We start from the raw sequence: 20,705 nt of genomic DNA on the forward strand, positions 1-20,705 counted from the left end.
AGTGATGACTTCACTGTACTAGTCAGTGGGGGTGGTAGACACTGTTGAGTGAACATATGTACTGTGTGGCTGTAGCATTAAAAATGACTGAGTAGAGCAGTGAATCTGCATCAAATTTTGCATTAAGCTTGAACATTTTGTGGGGAACTATTCAGATGATTCAGAAGCTATGGGCAATGGATGATTGGCAGCTTCATCATAACAATGCCCCTGCTCATGCGTCATGTCTCATGCAGAATTTTTTGGCAAAACATCAAATCACCCAGGTGACTTAGCCCCATACAGCACAGATTTGGCGCTCTGTGACTTCTGGCTTTTCCCAAAACTAAAATCACCTTTGAAAGGGAGGAAATTTCAGACTGGTTAATGAGATTCAGGAAAATACAACAGGGCAGCTGATGGTGACTGGGAGAACTCTGAGGTCCCAAGGAGCCTACTTTGAAGAGGACTGAGGAGGCATCATTGTCCTATGTACAATGTTTCTTGTATCTTGTTATCTTCAATAAATGTCTCTGTTTTTCATATTACATGGCTGGACACCTTCTGAACAGACTTTATGTAATACAAAGGGCTATTTTATAGGTCAGTGGTTCATCTGGAGGGCTTGTTAAAACATAGATTGCTGGGCCTCCTCTCCAGAGTTTCTGCTTTCTTAGGTCTGGGGTGAGACCTCAGGCAGTTTTAAGAAGTTCCCAGGTGATGCTGATGTCACTGGTTCTGAGATAACATTTTGATAACCACTATTGTAGTTATTGTGAGAATCACCATTGTATTCCCAGTATCTAATGAATTGTCATAGAATTAGCACTCAGTTCCTAAATAGCTATTAAATAAATGAAGGCTCAATATCAATGTGTGTGAAAACATTTTTTACATTATAAATATTCCTATTAGTTTTTGGTTCTCTGTCAAGCTGACAGTGATGCTCCATTGCAATCTCTCCCTTAGGTGAATATTTAATAACAATGGCTTGGATGATATTAGTAGCCACCCTCATTATATATACAAAATGATATGTTTGAGATTAAATTAGTAGCATAAGACGACATTGAACAAAACTGGTCTTGGTTAAGTTCTCCATCTTTAACAGAGGCAAATATGTTGCAATGAATACAGAATTTTGAGTTATCTTCTGTGAGATAGTTTATACTGTATAATCTTACTACGTTCATATTTAAGAGCCATCAATGATGGCATTATGATGGGGACTTATTAATAGAAGTTATTAAATGAACAAATTAGGAAGTCTTTACAGAGTTGCCAGTAATTAGCATGTTATTAGAATATTACTTCCAATTTGGTGCACTCTAAAGGGAGTCTGAATAAAATGAAATGGAATAACTGATTATGTCATGATTTGCTAATTCTGGTTGTAGATTTGATCTCTATTTTAGCACACACATTAGAGAAGTAGAAAACTTGTTTCCATGACAACAGATGAGTCTCCTAATTCTAGTCAGCCATCTTGCAAATTCATATAATGACTTGGTATGTGAACGATTCAGCATAAACAACTTAGATGTGTTCAAGGCAAACATCTGACCCCAGGACTGCATTATAGGTGATTCACTCAAACACAGTGGGATGACATTTTGGTATATATTACTATTTACTATCAGGTGTTTTCCTAGGAGTCTCATGGATTTCGGCCTTAGTTTAAGTCTTTAATCCATTTTGGGTTAATTTTTGTGGGTGGTGTAAGATAGGAGTCTAGTTTTGTTCTTTTACATGTGAATATCCAATTTTTCCAGTACCATATATTGGAGAGTTTCCCCATTGCATATTATTGGCTCTCTTGTCAAATATTAGTTGACCTAATTTGCATGGGTTTGCTTCTAGACTCCCAATTCTGTGCCATTCATTGGTTTATGATTCTGTTGTTATGTAGTATCATACTATTTTGATTTCTATGGTTTTATATGTACTTTGAAATCAGGAAGTGTGATGCCTCCCATTTATTTTTCTTTATCAGGATTGCTTTGTCTCTATGGTATTTTTGTGGTTCCATATAAATTCTAGGATTTTTTTTTCTGTATCTGTAAAAAATTCTATTGGAATCTTGATAGAGGTTTGCATTGAATTTATAGATGGCTTTGGTTGTATGGACATTTTAACAATATTAGTTCTTCCCAGCATGAACACAGGATTCTTTTCTATTTATTTGTGTCTTTGATAATTTTCATCACTGTCTTACAATTTTCAGTGTACAGATCCTCACCTACTTGGTTAAATTTATTCCTAAGTATTCTTTTTGATGCAATTATAAAAGGGATTATTTTAGTTCTGTTACAGGTAATTTATTAGTATACAGAAATACTATCAATCTTTGAATGTTAATTTTGGATCCTGCAGTTTTAATTTGTTGATTAGATATAACAGTTTTTTCAAGGAGTCTTTAGGATAGTCTTCATATAAAATCATGTTGTCAGCAAATACAGTTTTACTTCTTCCTTTCCAATTCTGATACCTTTTATTTTTCTTGCCCAATTGCTCTGACTAGGACTTCTGGTAGTATGTTGAGTAGGAGTGGTTAGTGTGCACCCTTGTCTTGTTCCTGATCTTAGAGGAAAAGCGTTCAGCCTTTCACCACTGAGAGTGAAGACTTGTTAGCTGTAGACTTGTCTATTATGTTGAGGTATGTTCTTTCTAATTTGTTAAAGAGTGCTTATCATGAACAGATGTTGAAATTTTTGAAATGCTTTTTCCGTGTCTATTGAGATGAGCATGTGATTATTTTCCCTCATTCTGTTAATGCGGTGTGTTGCATTCATTTTCATATGATGACTCATCCTTGCAAATCCAGCAATAAATTCCACTTGGTGTATAATCTTTTTCATGTGCTGTGCAATTCCGTTTGCTATTATTTGGTTGAAGATTCTTGTATCAAATACTCATCAGGGATATTGTTCTCTAATTTTATTGTAGTGTCTTTGGCTTTGGTACCAGGTTAATAATGCTGGCTTGATAAAATGAATGTGGAATTGTTTTGTCCTCTACCATGTTTTGGGAAGAATTTAATGACAGTTGGTATTAATTCCTCTTTAGATATTTGAGAGAATTCACCAATAAAGCCATCTGATACTAGGCTATCTTTGTTGGGAGGTTTTTAATTCTGTTTCACTCTCCTTACTAGTTAGAGGTCTGTTCACATTTCCTGTATCTTCATCATTCAGTTTTGGTAGGTTATGAGTTTAATTTATCCATTTTGTCTAGATTATACAATTTGTTGGTGTTCATAGTATTTTCTTATGATCTTTTATATTTCTGGGGTATCAGTTGTAATATCCCCTCTTTTATTTCTGATAATAGTTATTTGAGCCTTATTTTTTTTTCTTAGTCTAGGGAAAGGTTTCTCAATTTCACTGTTTTTTTCCCCAAAGAAGCAACTGTTGATTTCATTGATTTTTCTATAGTTTTTCTACCACGTATTCATTAACTCTGCATTAATTTTTATTATTTCCTACCTTCAACTGATTTTGGGTTTAGTTCTTTTTCTAGTTACTTAAGTTGATTTGCAGTCTTTTTTTTTTAATGTAAGCATTAACAGCTATAAATTTCTCCCCTTAGAACTACCTTCACTGTAACCCATAAGTTTTTGTCTGTTGTGGTTTTATTACAATTTGTTTCAATACATTTTCTGAATTCCCTTATTTCTTCTTTGACCCATTTGTTGTTTAATTCCCACATATTTGTGGATATTTGTTTTCCTTCTGCTATTGATTTCTATTTGGTTATATTGTGAGCAGGAAAGAGACTTTGTATGATTTCAGTCTTTTAAAATTTCCTAAGATTTGTTTAGTGGCCTAATATGATCTATTCTGGAGGATGCTCTGTGTACTTGAGAAAAATGTTGGGGGGAATGTTCTGAATGTGTCTATTAGGTCCAGGTGGTTTATAGTGTTCAGGTACTATTCCCTTAATCTTCAGATTGTTCTGTCCATTATTGAAAGTTGGGTATTGAAGTCTCCTGTTATTATAGGGCTATTTCTCCTACCAGTTCTGTTGTTTGTTTTATATACTTAGCTCTGATGTTTGTGCATATATATTTATAATAGTTATAGCTTCTTAGTGAATTAACACTTTTATCATTATATAAAGTCCTTTGTTTTTGACTTTGTTTTGGCTGATATTACAGCCACACCTGTTCTTTTGTTTACTATTTCCATTGGTTACTATTTGCATGGGATATCTTTTTCCATTCTTTCGTTTTCAATCTATATATGTACTTAGACTGAAAGTTAATCTCTGTAAATAGCATATAGTTGGTCCTGTTTTTAATCCACTTATAATTCAAGTTATTACTAATAGGGAAGAACTTCCTGTTGCCATTTTAACTTTTTCTGTATGTCTTAAAAGGTTTTTGTCTCTTTTAAATGTCTTAATTTCCTGAGTCTCAACCCAGCTTCTCCTCAGGGCCTTAGATGTTATATTTTATTCTCTGCCTATAATCTTTTGCCCCTTGGCACCTGTGGTTCTGCAGCTCTCCTGCAGCCCTCATGTCCAGCAGTCCCCACCACTGCTCTCAGCAGCCTCCCATTTGATATTCAAACTATGCTACCATTCCATCAAGTAAGGCAGAAAACAGTCCCTCAGGCAGCCCCGTACAAGTCAGAACATCACAACCAAGTTGTGCTCTTTTCTTTCCATCCCAAGGGAGGAGCTGGGAATTGAGAAACTTTCCATTATGCCCAAGAGGGTGAGGTGAAAGGGTGAACATAAATGCAATGAAATTTCCTACTATTTTGAATGTGGTTCTTGCATGGTTGCTGCTGCTGCTTAATTGGCTTCTAGAGTTCTCACAATGCTGCACTGATCTGCATATTGTATATTCAGTGCTTCCATGGTGTCCCTTGGAGAATAAGTTGGGGGGGGGCTCTGCCCACAGGGCCCCCCCCCACCCCCTGCCACCACAGATGAGAACAAGTTTACCAAGACATGATCTGCTTGGGGAGGAAAGGTGGCCAATCTCTCAGAGGAGAAGGGCCAGGAACCTGTTCCTCAATGAGCTTTTATTAGGTTCAGTTTGCACAGGAATACAGGTAAAGCCCATCAATCATTGTCAGGTGATAAGGATCAAACAATAGATAACATACAAAGAACTGTGAGGGCTTATTCTGAGTCAGGGTCAGTTAGCTAATGGGCTATAAAACTTTGGGAAACAAACTCATTTCCTGCTGGGATCCTTATCAGAAAAGTGAGAGCATTCTTAGCAAAGCAGGTTTCACAAGATTTTATGTATTCTTTCTTAAGCCTGATTGCCTCGGGGAACTGCCCATTCCTGCCCAGGGCTGCACTGCCCTCTGTCGTTGTTTCAGGCTTAAGTCAGGCAGGGGAAGTAAGGCAGCCAAGAGATTAGGAGACTTCTTGCAGACAGAATGAGGACTCAGGCTATGTCAAAGCTGAGGGGCAAGGGTCCGTCACCCCCTTTCTCCATAGACCCCCAAGTCCTTCCCTGGGGCCTCTTCATGACCATGCCTGTCTTAGGTCATCCCTCCCTTGAGGAATCTTACCCATCATTGGCTAACTGGTCAGGCTGGAGGCCAAGCAGGGTGAAGTAAAAGGGGTAGAGGCAGTGCCCCTGCCAGGTAGATAAGCTTTGTCTCCTTAGTGGCTTAGGGTCCCAAGGTCTCTCACTCAGCCTCAGCCATGGGCAGTTACAGCCTCTGAAACCAGGCAGGGTGGTTCCCAACAAATAAGGGCCCGGAGCTTCATACTCTGCCATTTTGCTGACATCATTCCCAATTATCTTTTAAAGAAATTTTTAAAAAGTCTACCAAGTTACTATTTCTGATAATCTTATTTTCTTTGTGTCTGTAGATTCAGATATCCTTTTAGTATCATTTTCCTTTTGCTAACTTTTTTCCAAGTATAGCAGATTCTCAAGTAAGGTCATTTTATTCAATATTGTTTTGTTATAATGTTGATGACATGCCATAGGAACTTATTTATATCTATTGGCCTGCAATGAAAATAGTTTCATTATACATTATTTTTCTTAACATCAGAGAAACTATCGATGATTTTAAGGACTTACTGTATAAGATCTCCCTGTACTTAATAACTTCTGACCTGTCTCTCTTAAAGTTCACTGATACTTTTCCTGCATTGTCCAAATAGCTTCAGAGTTCATCTAGTTAATTTTTACCAATATTACAAACTCAGTCTCCCTTGTCATGGGCAGTCATTGAATCTCTAACTCAGCTCTTTACATCACAGCTGTTGCTAGTACTCTCATCCTGTACATCCCCATTCAGGGGTCTGCCAAGGATTTGAGGGAAATATAAATGTAGATATTGAGGACTCCCTGCTCTCCAGGATTTCCCACCTGGAAATGTCTGCCACTGTGGCAGCCCCACTCTCTCACTCCTCAGCCCAGTAAGACTGTTACTTTTGACTTGAGGTGTACCCTCCGTGAACCTGTGAACTGGAAAGTGCTCTCAACCAGTATGCTTCCATTTTTTCAAGGATTGCATTGCCTCTACTTTCTGCTTACTATTGATTACTCACCTACATCTTTGCCTGTTTTTAAAATTGTGTCCAGAATTTATTTTTGCTACTATCTGGAGAGTTGGTCCAATATGAGCTGCTATTACTAGAATCAGAACTGAGTTGTTACTTTAAAAGCATTCTTTAAAATGTGAAAGACTTGAGCATCATTAAGTTATCAAAGTTATAATACAGTTTTTATTAATGATGTGATGATAGTTTTTTATTAAAAGACTGCAATAAATATATGGGATTTTTCTACCTTTTTCAGGATATAGCAAATGAGGACCACAAAAAAATTGAAGCATTAAAATTAGAAAACAGGAAACTAGAAAGACAAAAAGGAGAATTAATGATAGGCTTCAAGAAACAATTAAAATTAATTGATGTTTTAAAAAGGCAGAAGGTGAGTATCCTTTAGGTGTTTGTTTTGACATGCTTAGGCACAAAATTTTATCTATATAAAATGCATTAAACAAAGTTTATATAAGACTTATATATAATGTGTCATTCAGGGAAATAGGAATGTGGTAACCAGGACCGGCAAATACAGTGTGTGTGCACTCCCTAACTAAGAACATACCATACACGAGAATGAGTATCATCTTAGGGGACTGGTTTGCCTTCTTGAAATCTTAAAGAGTGAAAACTGATTCTAAGCCACGATTATTCCATCCTCTAATGAGTTACCTGGTAGTGGGAAGATACGAATTTGTGGTTCTGCCCCTTTTCCTTTTTGAAAAGGTTATTGAACTGTCAACAGTAGGTTGGTACAGTGCTGGACAGAGAGAGTTTCATAGGCTGGCCCTTGAGTGTAGTTATGTTTCAAATACATTTATTGGGATTAGAGTGCACACGCCTACAGCAGAGCTTGTAAGTAGACAGCATATTACACACACTTACAGACTTCTTGTTGTGTGGCTCATTTTTAATACTAAATTAAACAGTGTTGATTCTTTTAAACGCAGATGCACATTGAGGCTGCCAGGATGCTGTCCTTCACCGAAGAGGAATTTATGAAGGCGCTCGAATGGGGGGATTCTTAAGTGGGCTGCTTCAGTCAGTGTCTGACCAACAGTGTGGGATAGATTCACGTTTCATTTAAGTTGTAATGTTTTGAATGTTTACTCTTAGTAAGTAATGAAGATACTTGATAATGAAATCAAAGTAGTTCTAAGGAATTCCATTTGGGGGACTACAAAATCAATATATAATTATTAGGAAAAGTTATATTTAAAAAATAAAGAAATAGGAATTTAACTTTTGATTTTGCTGTCTTGTAACCTTTCTCTACTGCACTTCAGTAGAAAATGTGTTCTGGAGATTTAGCTCTAGGTTATAAATAGAAAATGTGTTCTGGAGATTTAGCTATAGGTTATAAATGAGTTAATAAGAACTTAAAAACAATTTCTCTGATAGACAAATTAGGCACATTAGGTAATAAAGCACTTTGAAATCCCTCACACTTTACTTTTCTCCTCCCTTATAGTACAAAGGAAAAGATGCTTTTTTAAAAAAAGATACATCTAAAAATATTTACATTAAAAATTAATGTTTTAAAACAATATAGACTTAACATTGTCTTAGCTGCCTAAGTACCACAGACCTTGGTGGGTTAATCAACAGACACTGTCTTACAGTTCTGGAGACTAGAAGTGTGATGTCAGGGTTGGCTTCTGCTGAGTCCTGTGCCTTTGGCTTGAGCATGGCTGTCTGCTCCCCACGACGTAGCTTGCTCAGAAAAAGATGCTTTAAACCCAAATTAACTCTAAGTACTTAAACACAAACATAGCATGGACTGAATAGGGATGCAGAAAAAGTTCTGAACAGTAGTATAGAAATGTTAATCTCCTGGGTTTGGTTTTATATATGATATATATATGTTGTAATATATGTAATTTACATTATATATATGTAAATATAAAAAAAGTTGTAATATGGTGGTATAGAACTCAGATCTTCGAATTTTAGTATAAAAACAATTTGACCAAATAATTTTGCAGTTAAAACTATTCAGTAATTTTAATTTTTATAAGAAAAGAAAAATGTTTTCTTATAGAGTACCATTTACAAATGATAACAGATGTTTTAGAAAATTCAAGTAGACAATAGATTCTTACTATCACTAAAACAAAAATCACACTGACATCTAGTGGTAACATACAAAAGAATCCAGGTTTTACCAAATCTTGATATCACTTTTCTTCACTCCTTTTCTGATATGCTTTCCTAAACTCTTCACCAAGCATTTCAATATCATCTTCTTTTTTGAATACACCCTACAAGAAAAATATTTTATGGGTTATTTTGAATGCCAAAATATTTCCCTGAATGTTTGTATGACTAGCAAATATATAGGCATGAAATTTGTAAAGTCATTTCCAAGACAATGAGCTCTATTTAATAGATTTGTGAAAAATACCATTATCTGATAAACGTACTGAATATTCTTAGGCTGACCTGACCTCCTGGTTCATCAGTTCCAGTGTTGGAACTTGCTGTAGTAAAGTAGAAGATTCCTGTGACAAGTACTATTGCTTGGATTGGCTGAACAAAAAGGAATTTAATCTATACTGTATGCTTCCCTTGTCTTGAAACAGCCCTACAATATGGGTACGAGGGGTCAGGATGTAGAGTCTGAGCTTTGCCAGATTCAGGCCTGGGACTGGCTCTTGCTTCAGTTCTACAGCTAATCAGCAAACATTCAAACTTGGAGGAAAGAATCCAGGTTTGCCATTTAAGCAAGCCCTTTGAAATTCTTTACTCGTTTTTATTTTCCCTTACAGTAAGAGGCTCTTTAAAACAAAACTGAACTTAAATATTATAATTACAGAATTATTTAGGTCATTTGGGGCCATTAGGACCTAAAGGATAAAAAGTCATTTTAGACTATCTATCTCCCCAGCTCCACAATTATATCCCTACAACAATATCTAAATCCCAGGACTCTCCCAGAATTTGTAGTCTGTTTCATGGAGTTTATCAATTCCATATGGCTTTTGTCATTAATACATCGTTTTGTATTCATTAATTCTGTCTAAACAATTAGACTATAATGTCCTGGGGGCAGGCAATACTTACGTTTTTCTTTCTCTCCTTCCTTCCTTTGCACTGAACTAAACATAAAATACGCACTTTATTCTTCCAATTGAATATAATATCAAACAGCACAATTTTTGTATTTGAAGGATGGAAATTTTATTTCCATGAGTCCAGATGTTTGTGGCCTATGAAACTCAGTTTATTTTAGTCACAGTGTATCTCAGCTGTACTTGGAAATTTGCTATCTTCTAGACATACTTTCAAAAAACCAAGGTTACCCCACTTGATCACAGTATATGATCTTTTTGACGTATTGCTGTATTTGGTTTGCTAATATTTTTGTTGATAAAACAGCTATGGTATATTTACTCAATGGAATATTATTTGACTGTCAAAAAGAAGAAAACTTTACCTTTTGCAACAGCATGGATGGACCTGGAAAGCATTATGCTAAGTGAAACAAGCCAGTCAGAGAAAGACAAATACCATATGATCTCACTCATATGTAGAATCTAGTAAACAAACTGAACTAACAAGCACAATAGCAACAAGCTCAGAGAGCAGGCTGACAGCTCTGGGACTGAGTGGAGGGACTGAGCAAAGAAGAAAAGGAACTCGTGGACACAGACAAGTGTGGTGATTGCCGGATGGGGATGGAGCGGGGAGTGGCGGTGGAAGAGGGTGAGGGGGTGATAAATGGTAATGGAAAAAACACATTAAAACATGAACTATTAAAAACAGGTTACCTAGAACCTAGCTAGAACACAGCCTCCTACTGCAGAGCAGATCTGTCCCAGACTCAGTTCGAGCCTGTATCTGTTACTGGTGTTGCTGACCCGACTTTCTGTGCATCTGCAGCTTCCATGTAGAGTATTACAGCTGCTCTGTGGTAGTTTAGTTTTAGAACACATACACTGAAAGGGGAGAAAAGAATCTCAAAACCTTAAAATCAATAAACCTAGCTCATAATCTAAAAATGTGCCAAGACTAACTCTCATTTTAGAGACAGTGACTGGCCAAAATCCCACTGCTGCTTGGTAACAGCAAGAAGTGAACAAAACCAGGACCTCTGTAATCCTGACCCTGTGGTTCTTCTCCAGTGGTGGTAGATGTCACGAGGGGGACACTGAGTTACAGCTCACTTACTTTAGGGAGATATCCTAGTAAGTTCGCAGCATGTTCTTTGAGCAGTTTTAGTCTTTCTTCTTCAATAATTGCATTAATACATCCCTGTCTTCTTTGCTGCAGCTGCCATTCTTCCAGTTCATGTTGCTGGAAATGTAAAAAAAATATTGTTACCCAGTCCGTTAATCTTAAAAATTGTCAAAACTATTCTTGCAGGGAATTGGATAAAATTGATGAACTCTCTATTGATACTAACTTGAAAAGATTCTAGATGATGTACATGGTGAGGCAAAAGTTGGTTTACATTTGTTCACATGGAAAATATAGTAATAAGACAAGAATAAACTGTTTTATGTGCTCACAACTGTAAACCTACTTTTGCTCCACCCTGTGGTTATGACTGGGATTTTAGGAAGGCAAGTACATATTTTCAGGACAATATCATTACCGAGGAAAACATGTTCAACGAAATGACTTCCTAATTAATTCAACAAATATTTATTGAATGTTACCATATGGCAGGTGCTAACAACAGCTCACAGTGGGAGATGAAACAGGTACAACCAAATAGGGACAGCTAAAGAACAGGGTCAGGCACAAATAACGCCCCTTTTTATTATAAATCTTTTATTACAGAATCATAAGCATGTAACAGTATCACACTCAAGCACACCACATGACATTTTGGGTAAAGTGTTCAAATTGCTGTCCATCTCGTGTGAGACATTCACATTCTCTACCAACCACACTCCAACAGGTGCTACTTCTGCTGGACCCTGTATTTTCATATATTAAATTTTTAAAAGCCGTATGAAGCCCAATAGTAGCAGCAAGAATTCTACAGGGAGAAATTTCTCAGGAACAAGTTCTGAATATTCAACCACACCAAAGTTCTGTGCCATGTGAGTCAAAGAGATTAGTAGCTTCAAAAGTTTCTAGGGCTTAAAAGAACTCTCAAGGAAATGAATCCAACAAATCCTGTTGTTCAGGGAGGGATGCTAAAAGGCAGACTGTTGCAATGAGTTCCTGCCAAGAACTATTTTAAAGCAGTATTAATGCAAAGCTTTTCTTTGAAATTAGTTATTTACTGGGGTCACTATTTCTTCAAGCCACTCCTTGTCAAAGTCATGGAAACCAGAAAGAAAAAAATTGTATATATGATTAATATATAATATCACCTGGCACATGAAAGGTTCTCAGTTAACTGTTTAGTGGATGAATGCACAAACTGATTGCCGTTAAATGGTAATGGCAAAAACCAAACCAAACCAAACCACTTTTCCTTACTTTGTCTGCAAGGAACTGTTTGCGGCGCTCTTCAATAAGTTTTTCCACAGCCCTCTTGTGTTCCAGTTGCTTCATTCTTTGCTTCTGAGCATTCATTAACTCTATGCGATCATCCTCGGCGAGTTTAGCTAACATAGCCTTTCTAAAGATCTCCTCTTCCTCCTTTGCAGCCTGTTGTACCAGTTCCTTCAAGGCCATTTGTTCTATAAAATTTTGCTTCAACTCTTTTTGCTTTCTCAATTTCTCCTCTGCTTCTTCCTAAAAAACAATTTACATGTAAAAGGTAATTCAGTAACTGTTTCTTTAAAGCAGATTTATAAACTGAGGGAGGGATAGTTTGGTTAAGCGTACAAGACTAGGGCAGTGTTCTCTAGTGTAAACTAGTTGAATAAAGGACATGTTACTTTTGAATTGCCTCCTGTTACTTGTTTTTACATTTTCACTTGTATATATTTACTTTGTTTCTGTATTCAAAATTAACATATAACTACTTTGAAAAGGGCTGATATAAAAACTTTTTTTGCTTACCTAAGTTTATTAAATCTGTATTCTATGAAATTTGTACCAACTCTGAAACATTCTAGAATCTTGCATGAAACTATTGTTCAGATCATTGATAAATATTTTTCAGAACAATAATCTAGCAATGACAATCAGAAGTTTTTCAGGGAGATTCAAATTTACTTTGAACAGTTAAAGTCCTTTTCTATACATTTTAATTTTCCCAACATTTTATTATGAGAAATTTCAAACATAACCAAAGATGTAAAGAATTTAATAGTGATCACCCACATACCTAACACCTGGATTCTACTAATATTTTACTGTTTTTGCATTATCATCTCTCTATTCAGTTGGGGCTGGTGTAAATTTTAAGTCCTCTAATCTAACCAACTTTGTCCGATTCTTACACAAGCTCCAGGTAGTCCGGCATCCTCAAGGCATTCAAAATACTGTCTTAACAGCTGTATGGATAGGGTTCTTACTTCCAGGTCACACAAACTATAAGGGATTTGCTACAGGCCACCAGCTGGCACCTATGACTCAGAGGTCCAGGGAAACAAGCTGACGTGCCACTGCTCAGACTCCTCGACAACCCCACCAAAGCTCCCCCAGTGCCCTGGTCTTCCTAGAGTGGCTGCTCTCCCATTTTCTCCCTGGCATCTTCAGACCCTGACAGGAGAAGAGATAACTGCTGGAGATAACCTAGGTCACACGCAGAATTCTAACTGAAATAAGAAAAATGTAGTTTAAACTTTATAGTGTTTATAATAAAGCAGCACAAATGTTTTTAAAAAGCAGTAGCATGGGTTTGAGCCAATCTGCAGTATCAGCTGTAGCAACTTGATAGTCACACTGTGTCTTCAACCTTTCTTCACTCATCCCTCTCTGACCCCCTCCGGAACCCTCCTCCTCCTCCATACAGTCTTTTCTAACCACACTCGAATTCATACTCCTCTCTCTTTTGGGCCTCTTACACCATTTAATTTTTCCATCTAATTTTATTTCATACATATATGCCTTATCCCCTCACTAAAAATAAATTCCAAGAGGGAAATCTTTTTTCTTTGGGTGTACTATTTTCTTGATCCACTTATTCACTGACGGACACTTCGAGGTCATTTCCATATCTAGGCTATTGTAAGGCTACAACTGGACATCCAAAAGCAAAAACTGGACCTTGACCTAAGTCTCACACAGTATACAAAATGGTAACTGAAAATGGATCACAGACTTATAAATGCAAAAGTCAACAACTTTTAGGGAAATAATTATCCGGGATCTAGGCAAAGACTTCCTAGAATTAATACCAAAAGTACGATCCATGAAAACAAACTGACAAATTGAACTTCAAAGAAATAAAAAACATTTTTTCAGAGAAAGACCCTGTTAGGAGGATGAAAAGCTATAGACAAGGAGAAAGTATCTGTAAACCATCCATCTCACAAGGACTAGAATCTAGAATACATGAAGAACTCTCAAAATGTTACAGTAAATGAACAAACCACCCAATTAGAAAATCAGCATATTATCTTGAGGTCAAATTTGTTGACACTGTTTTTCAATACTACATCCCTGTGGTTTTCTGACTGCATATTCTCCATACAGTGGCACCTCGGTACTTGTCACTAATTCGTTCCAGAACTCATGATGAGTGCCGGAATGGACGAGCACCGAGCAAGCTATGAGTGAGGAAGCATTTCCCTTGTGGGGCAGCATTATGACTCACAAGTTTTAGCAAGTGCAACGAGTCCCAAGCAAGTGCTAAGTGCTGAAACATTTTTTTTTTCTCGTCAAAATGCTACGAGTACAAGGTTTGACAAGTTCTGAAGTCAGTAAGTACTGAGGTACGACTATTAATGAGAAGGGGTATTGAAATCTTCCATTGTAATTATGGATTTGTCTATTTCTCCTTTGGTTTCTGCCAGTTCTGCTTTGTGCATTTTGAAGCTTTATTTAGGTTCATGCACATTTGTCATTATTATATACTCTAGATGAATTACCTTATTATCATCTTGATATCCAACCTGCTTTTGATTAAGTGTCTGCATGGTACATCTTTCTCTCTCCTTTTGTTTTTAAAGTACATGTCTTCATATTTAAATTGTGTTTCTTATAGACAACATAGTTGCATCATGCTTTTTTTTTATGGCTGTCTATTACAGTTTTCCCAGTTCCCCCCACTGCACTCCCCTGGCCCACCCAACCCTGTACCCCTGGTTCCCTCAGTCAGTCCCCACCCTGTTGTCCATGTCCATGTGTCCTTTATACGAGTTCCCTGACTAGGACTTTCCCCTGCTTTCCCTCTCCTCCCTCCCCTCTGGTCACTGTCAGTCTGCTCCTTATTACCACGTCTCATGCTTCTTAAGTAGTTTGTACACTGCTGCCTGGGTCTGGCTTTTTTAATCCAACCTGAACATTTCTCTTTTAATTTTAGTGTTTATACCCTTTAAAATAACTATTAATATTGTTGGGTTTAAATCTCTCTATTTTTATCTCAAAATTATATTATCCTCTATGTTAATCATTCTTTGAATTTCTAAAACTTACTTTCAGTTTCCTCATATGTATTTCAGCTTGTTCTTCCTCATATAATTCTCGTCGCACTTGCTCCAAATCTTCACGTTGCTGCAGCATTTTTTCCAATCTCTGTGTCAACTATTTAATTTTTTAAGGGAAAAAAAACACTCAGACATTATAGGAACCAAGTTGTATTTAAAAAATCAGAATTTCTCCAATGTTAAAGAAGTGGTTATTTTGATACCATATTCTGAAGCTGTAGCCTTTTTTCTTCATTTTCTTGAACTTTCGCCATCCAATCTTCTTCTCTTTGTTGATGCAAGTTGGCAAACTCTATGATTTTTCTGTTTTCTTCTTCCATTTCCTCACGTTTCTTTTTTCTCCAGAGAGCCTGCTCTTTCTGAAACTCTTCTATATACCTTCGAGTTGCATTCTTTTTTTCTAACTCTTGTTGTCTTTCTCTAAAATACAAGAGTGCAGTTTTATAGTAACAAAAATTATAAAATATAGAAGAATGTGTGTCATTTCCTTCAGTCAATAATATTGGAAAAATGTATAGTTTGTTCATTCATTCATTCATTCAACAAAACATTCTGAGTTTCTATTAATGCCACTAGATATGTTAGAGGTATGAGTTTTTTTCTGAGTAAAATACTACCACACTTCTTCTCTAACCTGTTAGTGGAGTTTTACTCATTGCATTTCACAAAGGCTACAACCTGTTAACATCTGCCACATAGCACTCTACACCTCAGCTGTCTACCAAGGAAATGCATCAGAAAACAAGTCCTCTGACATACAATATGAGCATATTTAGGAAAAACAAATTTTTGTGATTGTCACTTAATGAGCATTTGTTAATTAACAGATAATTAACTATCATGCTAGGAGACAAATACAAGCCGGTCTCAGTTTATGTGATAACACGACCAAGGACTTCCTGTGTGGTAGACACTGTGTAGGTGCTTTACCTCTTCCAAATAAGCCTGAGATTGACATGAATGTTTAAGCATTAACAAAGTTGGGATTAACTTACAATTGATCTTCTTCATAGATTTTCCTAACAATTTCATCAATCATGAGTTTCTCTTTCAATAACTGTTCATAAGCTTCCTGCTTTTTTTTCTCTTGTTCCTCAAGTTGTTTCTCTAGGTCAAGACTGTACTGTGTTTTCACTTTATTCCGTCTGTTTTCTGCGGCACTTTCTTCCTTCACTATTCTCTCGTGTTCTGCCATCATGGTCTGGGCTATTTCAGCATCACGTTTCTGTTATTAAAACAAAATTCATCTTTCCATTTTCAAATCTGAGCAGAGTGTGATAGAATATTTTAAAGAGATATAATTGAATATCTTAAAGCCTGTCACATAAAATATTTTCATCTGTGTAAGTTAAAAGCAAAGGTAAGTCACTGTCACCTGAAGGGTATGAATGACGAGCTGAACTGTAAAGAGGCCTTCCTGTTCCTTCAGGTAGCTCTCTCAGGGCAATACACAATAAGGATACTTAGTAACCCTACACTTGAAAATAGTAAAGTCAGATTAGAAGTACTCTATTAATAACTTTACTATGTTAACTGCCAAAGCAGTAGTCATCTTTCTATGTTGTCTTGTATTTAATAGTGGCAATTTTCACAATTTAACTTTATTATGTATGTGGGTTTAAAAAAGGAGCCTTATGGAGGGTAATTTCCCAGGATGATCTGACCATAGATTCCTAACTGGGCAGGTCATAGTAGACAGTCATGCCCCAGGCATACAGCTTTTCAGTAAAAGGGTTATCTTTGCCTTAAGCAAGCCCTGTACACTTTTACTGTGTGTCTAGGTTAACATACCTTTGAAATAAAGCACTATATGCCCTCAACAAGGCACATAATCTCATTAACTACCCTGTAATCCATTCCCCGCTTTGCTTTCTCCCACCTCCATGTACTCTTCCTTATAGTCACTCCTTAATTTCAAATGCATAAAAGAAGCTGTGAAAATTATTCTCAGGAGCATTTGAGTTCTTGCTCCTCAGCAAAATCAGTTTGTTTCTGCCCTGGCTGGTGTAGCTCAGTGGATTGAGCGCAGGTTGCAAACCAAAGTGTCGCAGGTTCCATTCCCAGTCAGGGCACATGCCTGGGTTGCAGGCCATGGCCCCCAGCAACCGCACACTGATGTTTCTCTCTCTTTCTCCCTCTCTTCCCTCTCTAAAAATAAATAAATAAATAAATAAATAAAATCTAAAACAAAATCAGTTTGTCTCAAATAAACTCTTAAAAATATTCTCTAAGGTTTGGACATTTCTTAGGTTGACATGTATCAGCCGCTATTTAGAGTAAGGATGGTACAGGCACCCCTTGGAGACACTGCGGGTTCAGTTCCGGCCACCACAATAGAGCGAGTATCGCCATAAAGCAAGTTGTAATTATTTTTGCTGGTGGACGGTCTTGCCTCCAATTTGTAAGAAACACAGTATCTGTGGAGCATGAGGAAGCGAAGTGCAACAAAATGAGATATATCTGTCTGCCTGTACTATCTTTTTGCATACAGGTCTGCTATTTACAGCTCTGAGTACGTCTTTAGTTACTCCCAGCCTAAACTTTCTTTCCTGCCACTGGCCTTTTAAGTCTCCTCTTTTCTCATTTATTAAAGGCCCTTTGTAATCATTTTAACTTAAAAAGGTTACATATGTCATTGTGCCTGTTCTCTGCAGCTTTTACTTCACCCATTCAAGATCACTCCTTCTGAGTTAGAGATAGTATTGCTTCTTGAATAGGTTCAACCCCTTATTTGTTTTGAGCATTTTAAAATCATTTAACAAAATAAGTTTTAAATATATATCAGGGAAATTTAAAAAATTGCCCTTTACTATTGTGATCACAGCCCAAATGTTCTGATGCCAGAATGGTCAACAGCATCAAACATAAAAGAAGAAACAGATGAAAATATGAATGCTGCTAAGTGCCATTCCTGATCTGACTGATGCCTTTACCATCACGCTGTTAATATTACTTAATCAAACTTCTTTCTCGGCTTCTGTTCTCTTAGCACATGTTGTACTAGGTTCTTTAGAAAAAATACGAAATGATAAAAATATGCATTGCATTTTACCATACACTTATATAAAGACAATGTTCTCCTTTCACAGTTAAGAAAAATAAGCCTTAGAAAGACTGAGCCAAAACTAGCACCTAGATATTCTGACACCTGGTCAAGTCCTAGGAGTATTTGACTTTAATTTTTGTGGATCAGTTTTATTAAGAAAATAGCAACTATCTCATGAATCAGACAAAATGTCTACAATTGCCTTGAATAACCTCAATTATCAAGGTAATTAAAACTGCAAACTACTGGTCAAATAGTATATTGTTTATATTCTACTTTATTTTTCAAAGGGTAAAATACAGTTATACAGCTTAGGAAACGAAATCTCACCCTCTCCTACGCATCAGTGCTAACAGCATGCTACATAACGCCCGAGTTTTTCTACATGAGCACACGTGCACGTGCCCAGGTGCACGTATCACCATGGGCAGCATCTATTCTTACTTGATACCTACACATTGCGCTGTACCTGTTGAATATTTTGATATCGCCTCTAACTGCATGTGTGTATCTCTATATACAACATACACCATATTTTGCCATGTATAATACGCACCCAAGTTTTTTGGTGCGCATTATACACTGATTATTATACCCGTTATTAATTGTTTGCCTCTCACATGCCCCCAACTGGGGACCCATCCTGCAAGCCAGGCATGTGCCCTGCCCAGGAACCAAACCAGCAACTGTTCAGTCTATGGGCCTGTACTCAATCCACTGAGCCACACCAGCCAGGGCTATTATACCCATTATTATACCCATGGTATGTAATCATTATACCCATGTGTAATGTGCATCCTTATTTTTCCCTCAAAAATTTGGACAAAAAAGTGCACATCAGACACGGCAAGGTACAGTATGTATGAATAAATACACATGTTGATATCCACGTACATATATGCACCAGTTTTTAAAATAAAAATGGTCTGTGATATGTATTATTCTTCAACTTGATTTTTTTGCTTTTTTTTCCCATTCAACCTAAAATATATATGGTCCAAGATTAAAAGCCAGAACATTCACCTCTACCCCCTCCTCTTTAACAGCTGTGTAATACCTTGTGAAAGGGATCCAGGAGAGAGGGGACTCTGCCACCTCTCTATTCGACATAATAGAGCAACAAGGGAAGGGGAATGTAAGGCTGTGTCATGCTGAGTCAGACCTTTTCATCTGTGTCTAGCCTTTCTTTGCGACAATGCATGCTCACGTTATGACATGCACCTGCTGTTAAGCATTAACTCAATAAAGCCTGTTTTATATTGGTGAGTGTGCCTGAAACTCCTTTGCCCAAGAGTAACTCCTGCCCTGAACCTGGCAGTTTGTCAGGAGTTAGAAAAAGGGATAGAGGGAAACAAATAGAAATTGCTATTTATAAAACAGAAAAGTTTGCATAAAATTATAAAATAGTTTATTTTTCAGAACATTTAAAAAATGAAAAATTAATAACATTATAATGTATTAATCATGCTAACAACCTGTACTGTATTGCTTTGTCCAAGAATAATTGGTTAGAGACCAAAAAGAATGCTGGGAGTTACTGAATATAGCCATTCATTTTAAACAACAGCTTAGTCCTTTGTGTCTCTGAAAGACTCTAATATATTAAACAAGGCTCAATATTAAATAATCCATGATTCCCTATACCTTAAGGATCTGAAAAGCATGAAGTATTTGAGAAATCTAGCACTGTAAATTCTTTATAGTATGTAACAAATTTTTAAAAATTGGTCTATTTTTGGTTTTTTAAATGAACCTAAAAATACAGAAAGCATAATGAGCAGAAACATGATTACCATTTGTTCATATTTAATGGCATCCTTTTCAGCAATCTGAGCTGCCCTTTCTTTATTCATGTAGGCTGCTTTTAATTTCTTCTCCAGTTCTCTGAGCTCGATACTGTTTAAAAAAAAAAAGACATTTAAATTTGAGGACCATTACTATAAAAATAATCTATATCTGAAACTAAAAGAATTTTTTTCTAAATGTGTAAAACATATTTACATTATTTAAATATTTTGAAAAAGTACCCCTTTTTCCCTTCATCCAAAGTAACATCGGAATGTAAAATGGGACATTGTAATTTTCTAAACAAAACAACTCTTTCACTTTCAATAATCATTACTAAAAATCTTTTAGCCAGTGCCTGGCTCAGACAAGGTGCTTTATCAATATTGGTAAAAATTTCTGTCCAGCTACTAATATTATCAAACTAAAAGAACTATAGTAAGGGGGTTTAAACCTAAGCAAGTTACTTACATTTTGTTTCTCGGTTTGCTATATGTAAAAGGGGTGGTTGTGGGAATTAAATTACTTAAAGTGTGTAAAGAGCTTGGAAAAGGACCTGTTACACAGTAAACATTCTACAAATGGTAATTATGTTTTGAGAATGAAGATGAAGAGGGAGTGACCACGGGGAAAGTTTGCTTCACCTTTCTGGGCTTCTTTTCTTATCTGTTAAAAAACGAGAATTGGCCTCAAGTAATCTCTGAATTATTTTGAATCCATCACTTTCCTAACCTCAGTGAAAACAATACGCCATATAAGACTTCATTTTAATGTGCCAGTCATAATTCTGAATATGATAGACTATGAGAATTCTGAGCTGGAAGGGTCCTTAGATGTCAGCTAGATGTACATCTCAATCCTAACAGGAGCTC

General features: G+C 36.5%; 2 protein-coding genes across 3 annotated transcripts in view; one reads left to right on the plus strand and one right to left on the minus strand.

Annotated features, from left to right (window-relative positions):
* Positions 1 to 7,746, plus strand: part of TEX9 (testis expressed 9) — a 47,263-nt gene extending 39,517 nt beyond the window's left edge. Inside the window, exons 11-12 of the mRNA XM_045823825.1 lie at positions 6,758 to 6,892; positions 7,455 to 7,746. Of these exons, the coding sequence (XP_045679781.1) occupies positions 6,758 to 6,892; positions 7,455 to 7,532 (213 nt within the window). The 3' untranslated portion in view covers positions 7,533 to 7,746. The remainder of the gene's footprint in view (positions 1 to 6,757; positions 6,893 to 7,454) is intronic.
* A 141-nt stretch (positions 7,747 to 7,887) lies between these two features.
* Positions 7,888 to 20,705, minus strand: part of MNS1 (meiosis specific nuclear structural 1) — a 58,794-nt gene continuing 45,976 nt past the window's right edge. For both annotated transcript variants that reach the window (XM_045823824.1, XM_045823823.1), the window contains exons 4-10: positions 19,842 to 19,944; positions 15,998 to 16,227; positions 15,206 to 15,422; positions 14,992 to 15,099; positions 11,941 to 12,198; positions 10,675 to 10,800; positions 7,888 to 8,765 (exon numbers count right to left, since the gene is read on the minus strand). In XM_045823824.1, the coding sequence (XP_045679780.1) occupies positions 8,682 to 8,765; positions 10,675 to 10,800; positions 11,941 to 12,198; positions 14,992 to 15,099; positions 15,206 to 15,422; positions 15,998 to 16,227; positions 19,842 to 19,944 (1,126 nt within the window). In that variant the 3' untranslated portion in view covers positions 7,888 to 8,681. The remainder of the gene's footprint in view (positions 8,766 to 10,674; positions 10,801 to 11,940; positions 12,199 to 14,991; positions 15,100 to 15,205; positions 15,423 to 15,997; positions 16,228 to 19,841; positions 19,945 to 20,705) is intronic.

The sequence above is a fragment of the Phyllostomus hastatus genome, unplaced genomic scaffold, assembly GCF_019186645.2.
Source record: "Phyllostomus hastatus isolate PE091 unplaced genomic scaffold, TTU_PhHast_1.1 phas_scaffold_501, whole genome shotgun sequence".
NCBI lineage: Eukaryota > Metazoa > Chordata > Mammalia > Chiroptera > Phyllostomidae > Phyllostomus > Phyllostomus hastatus.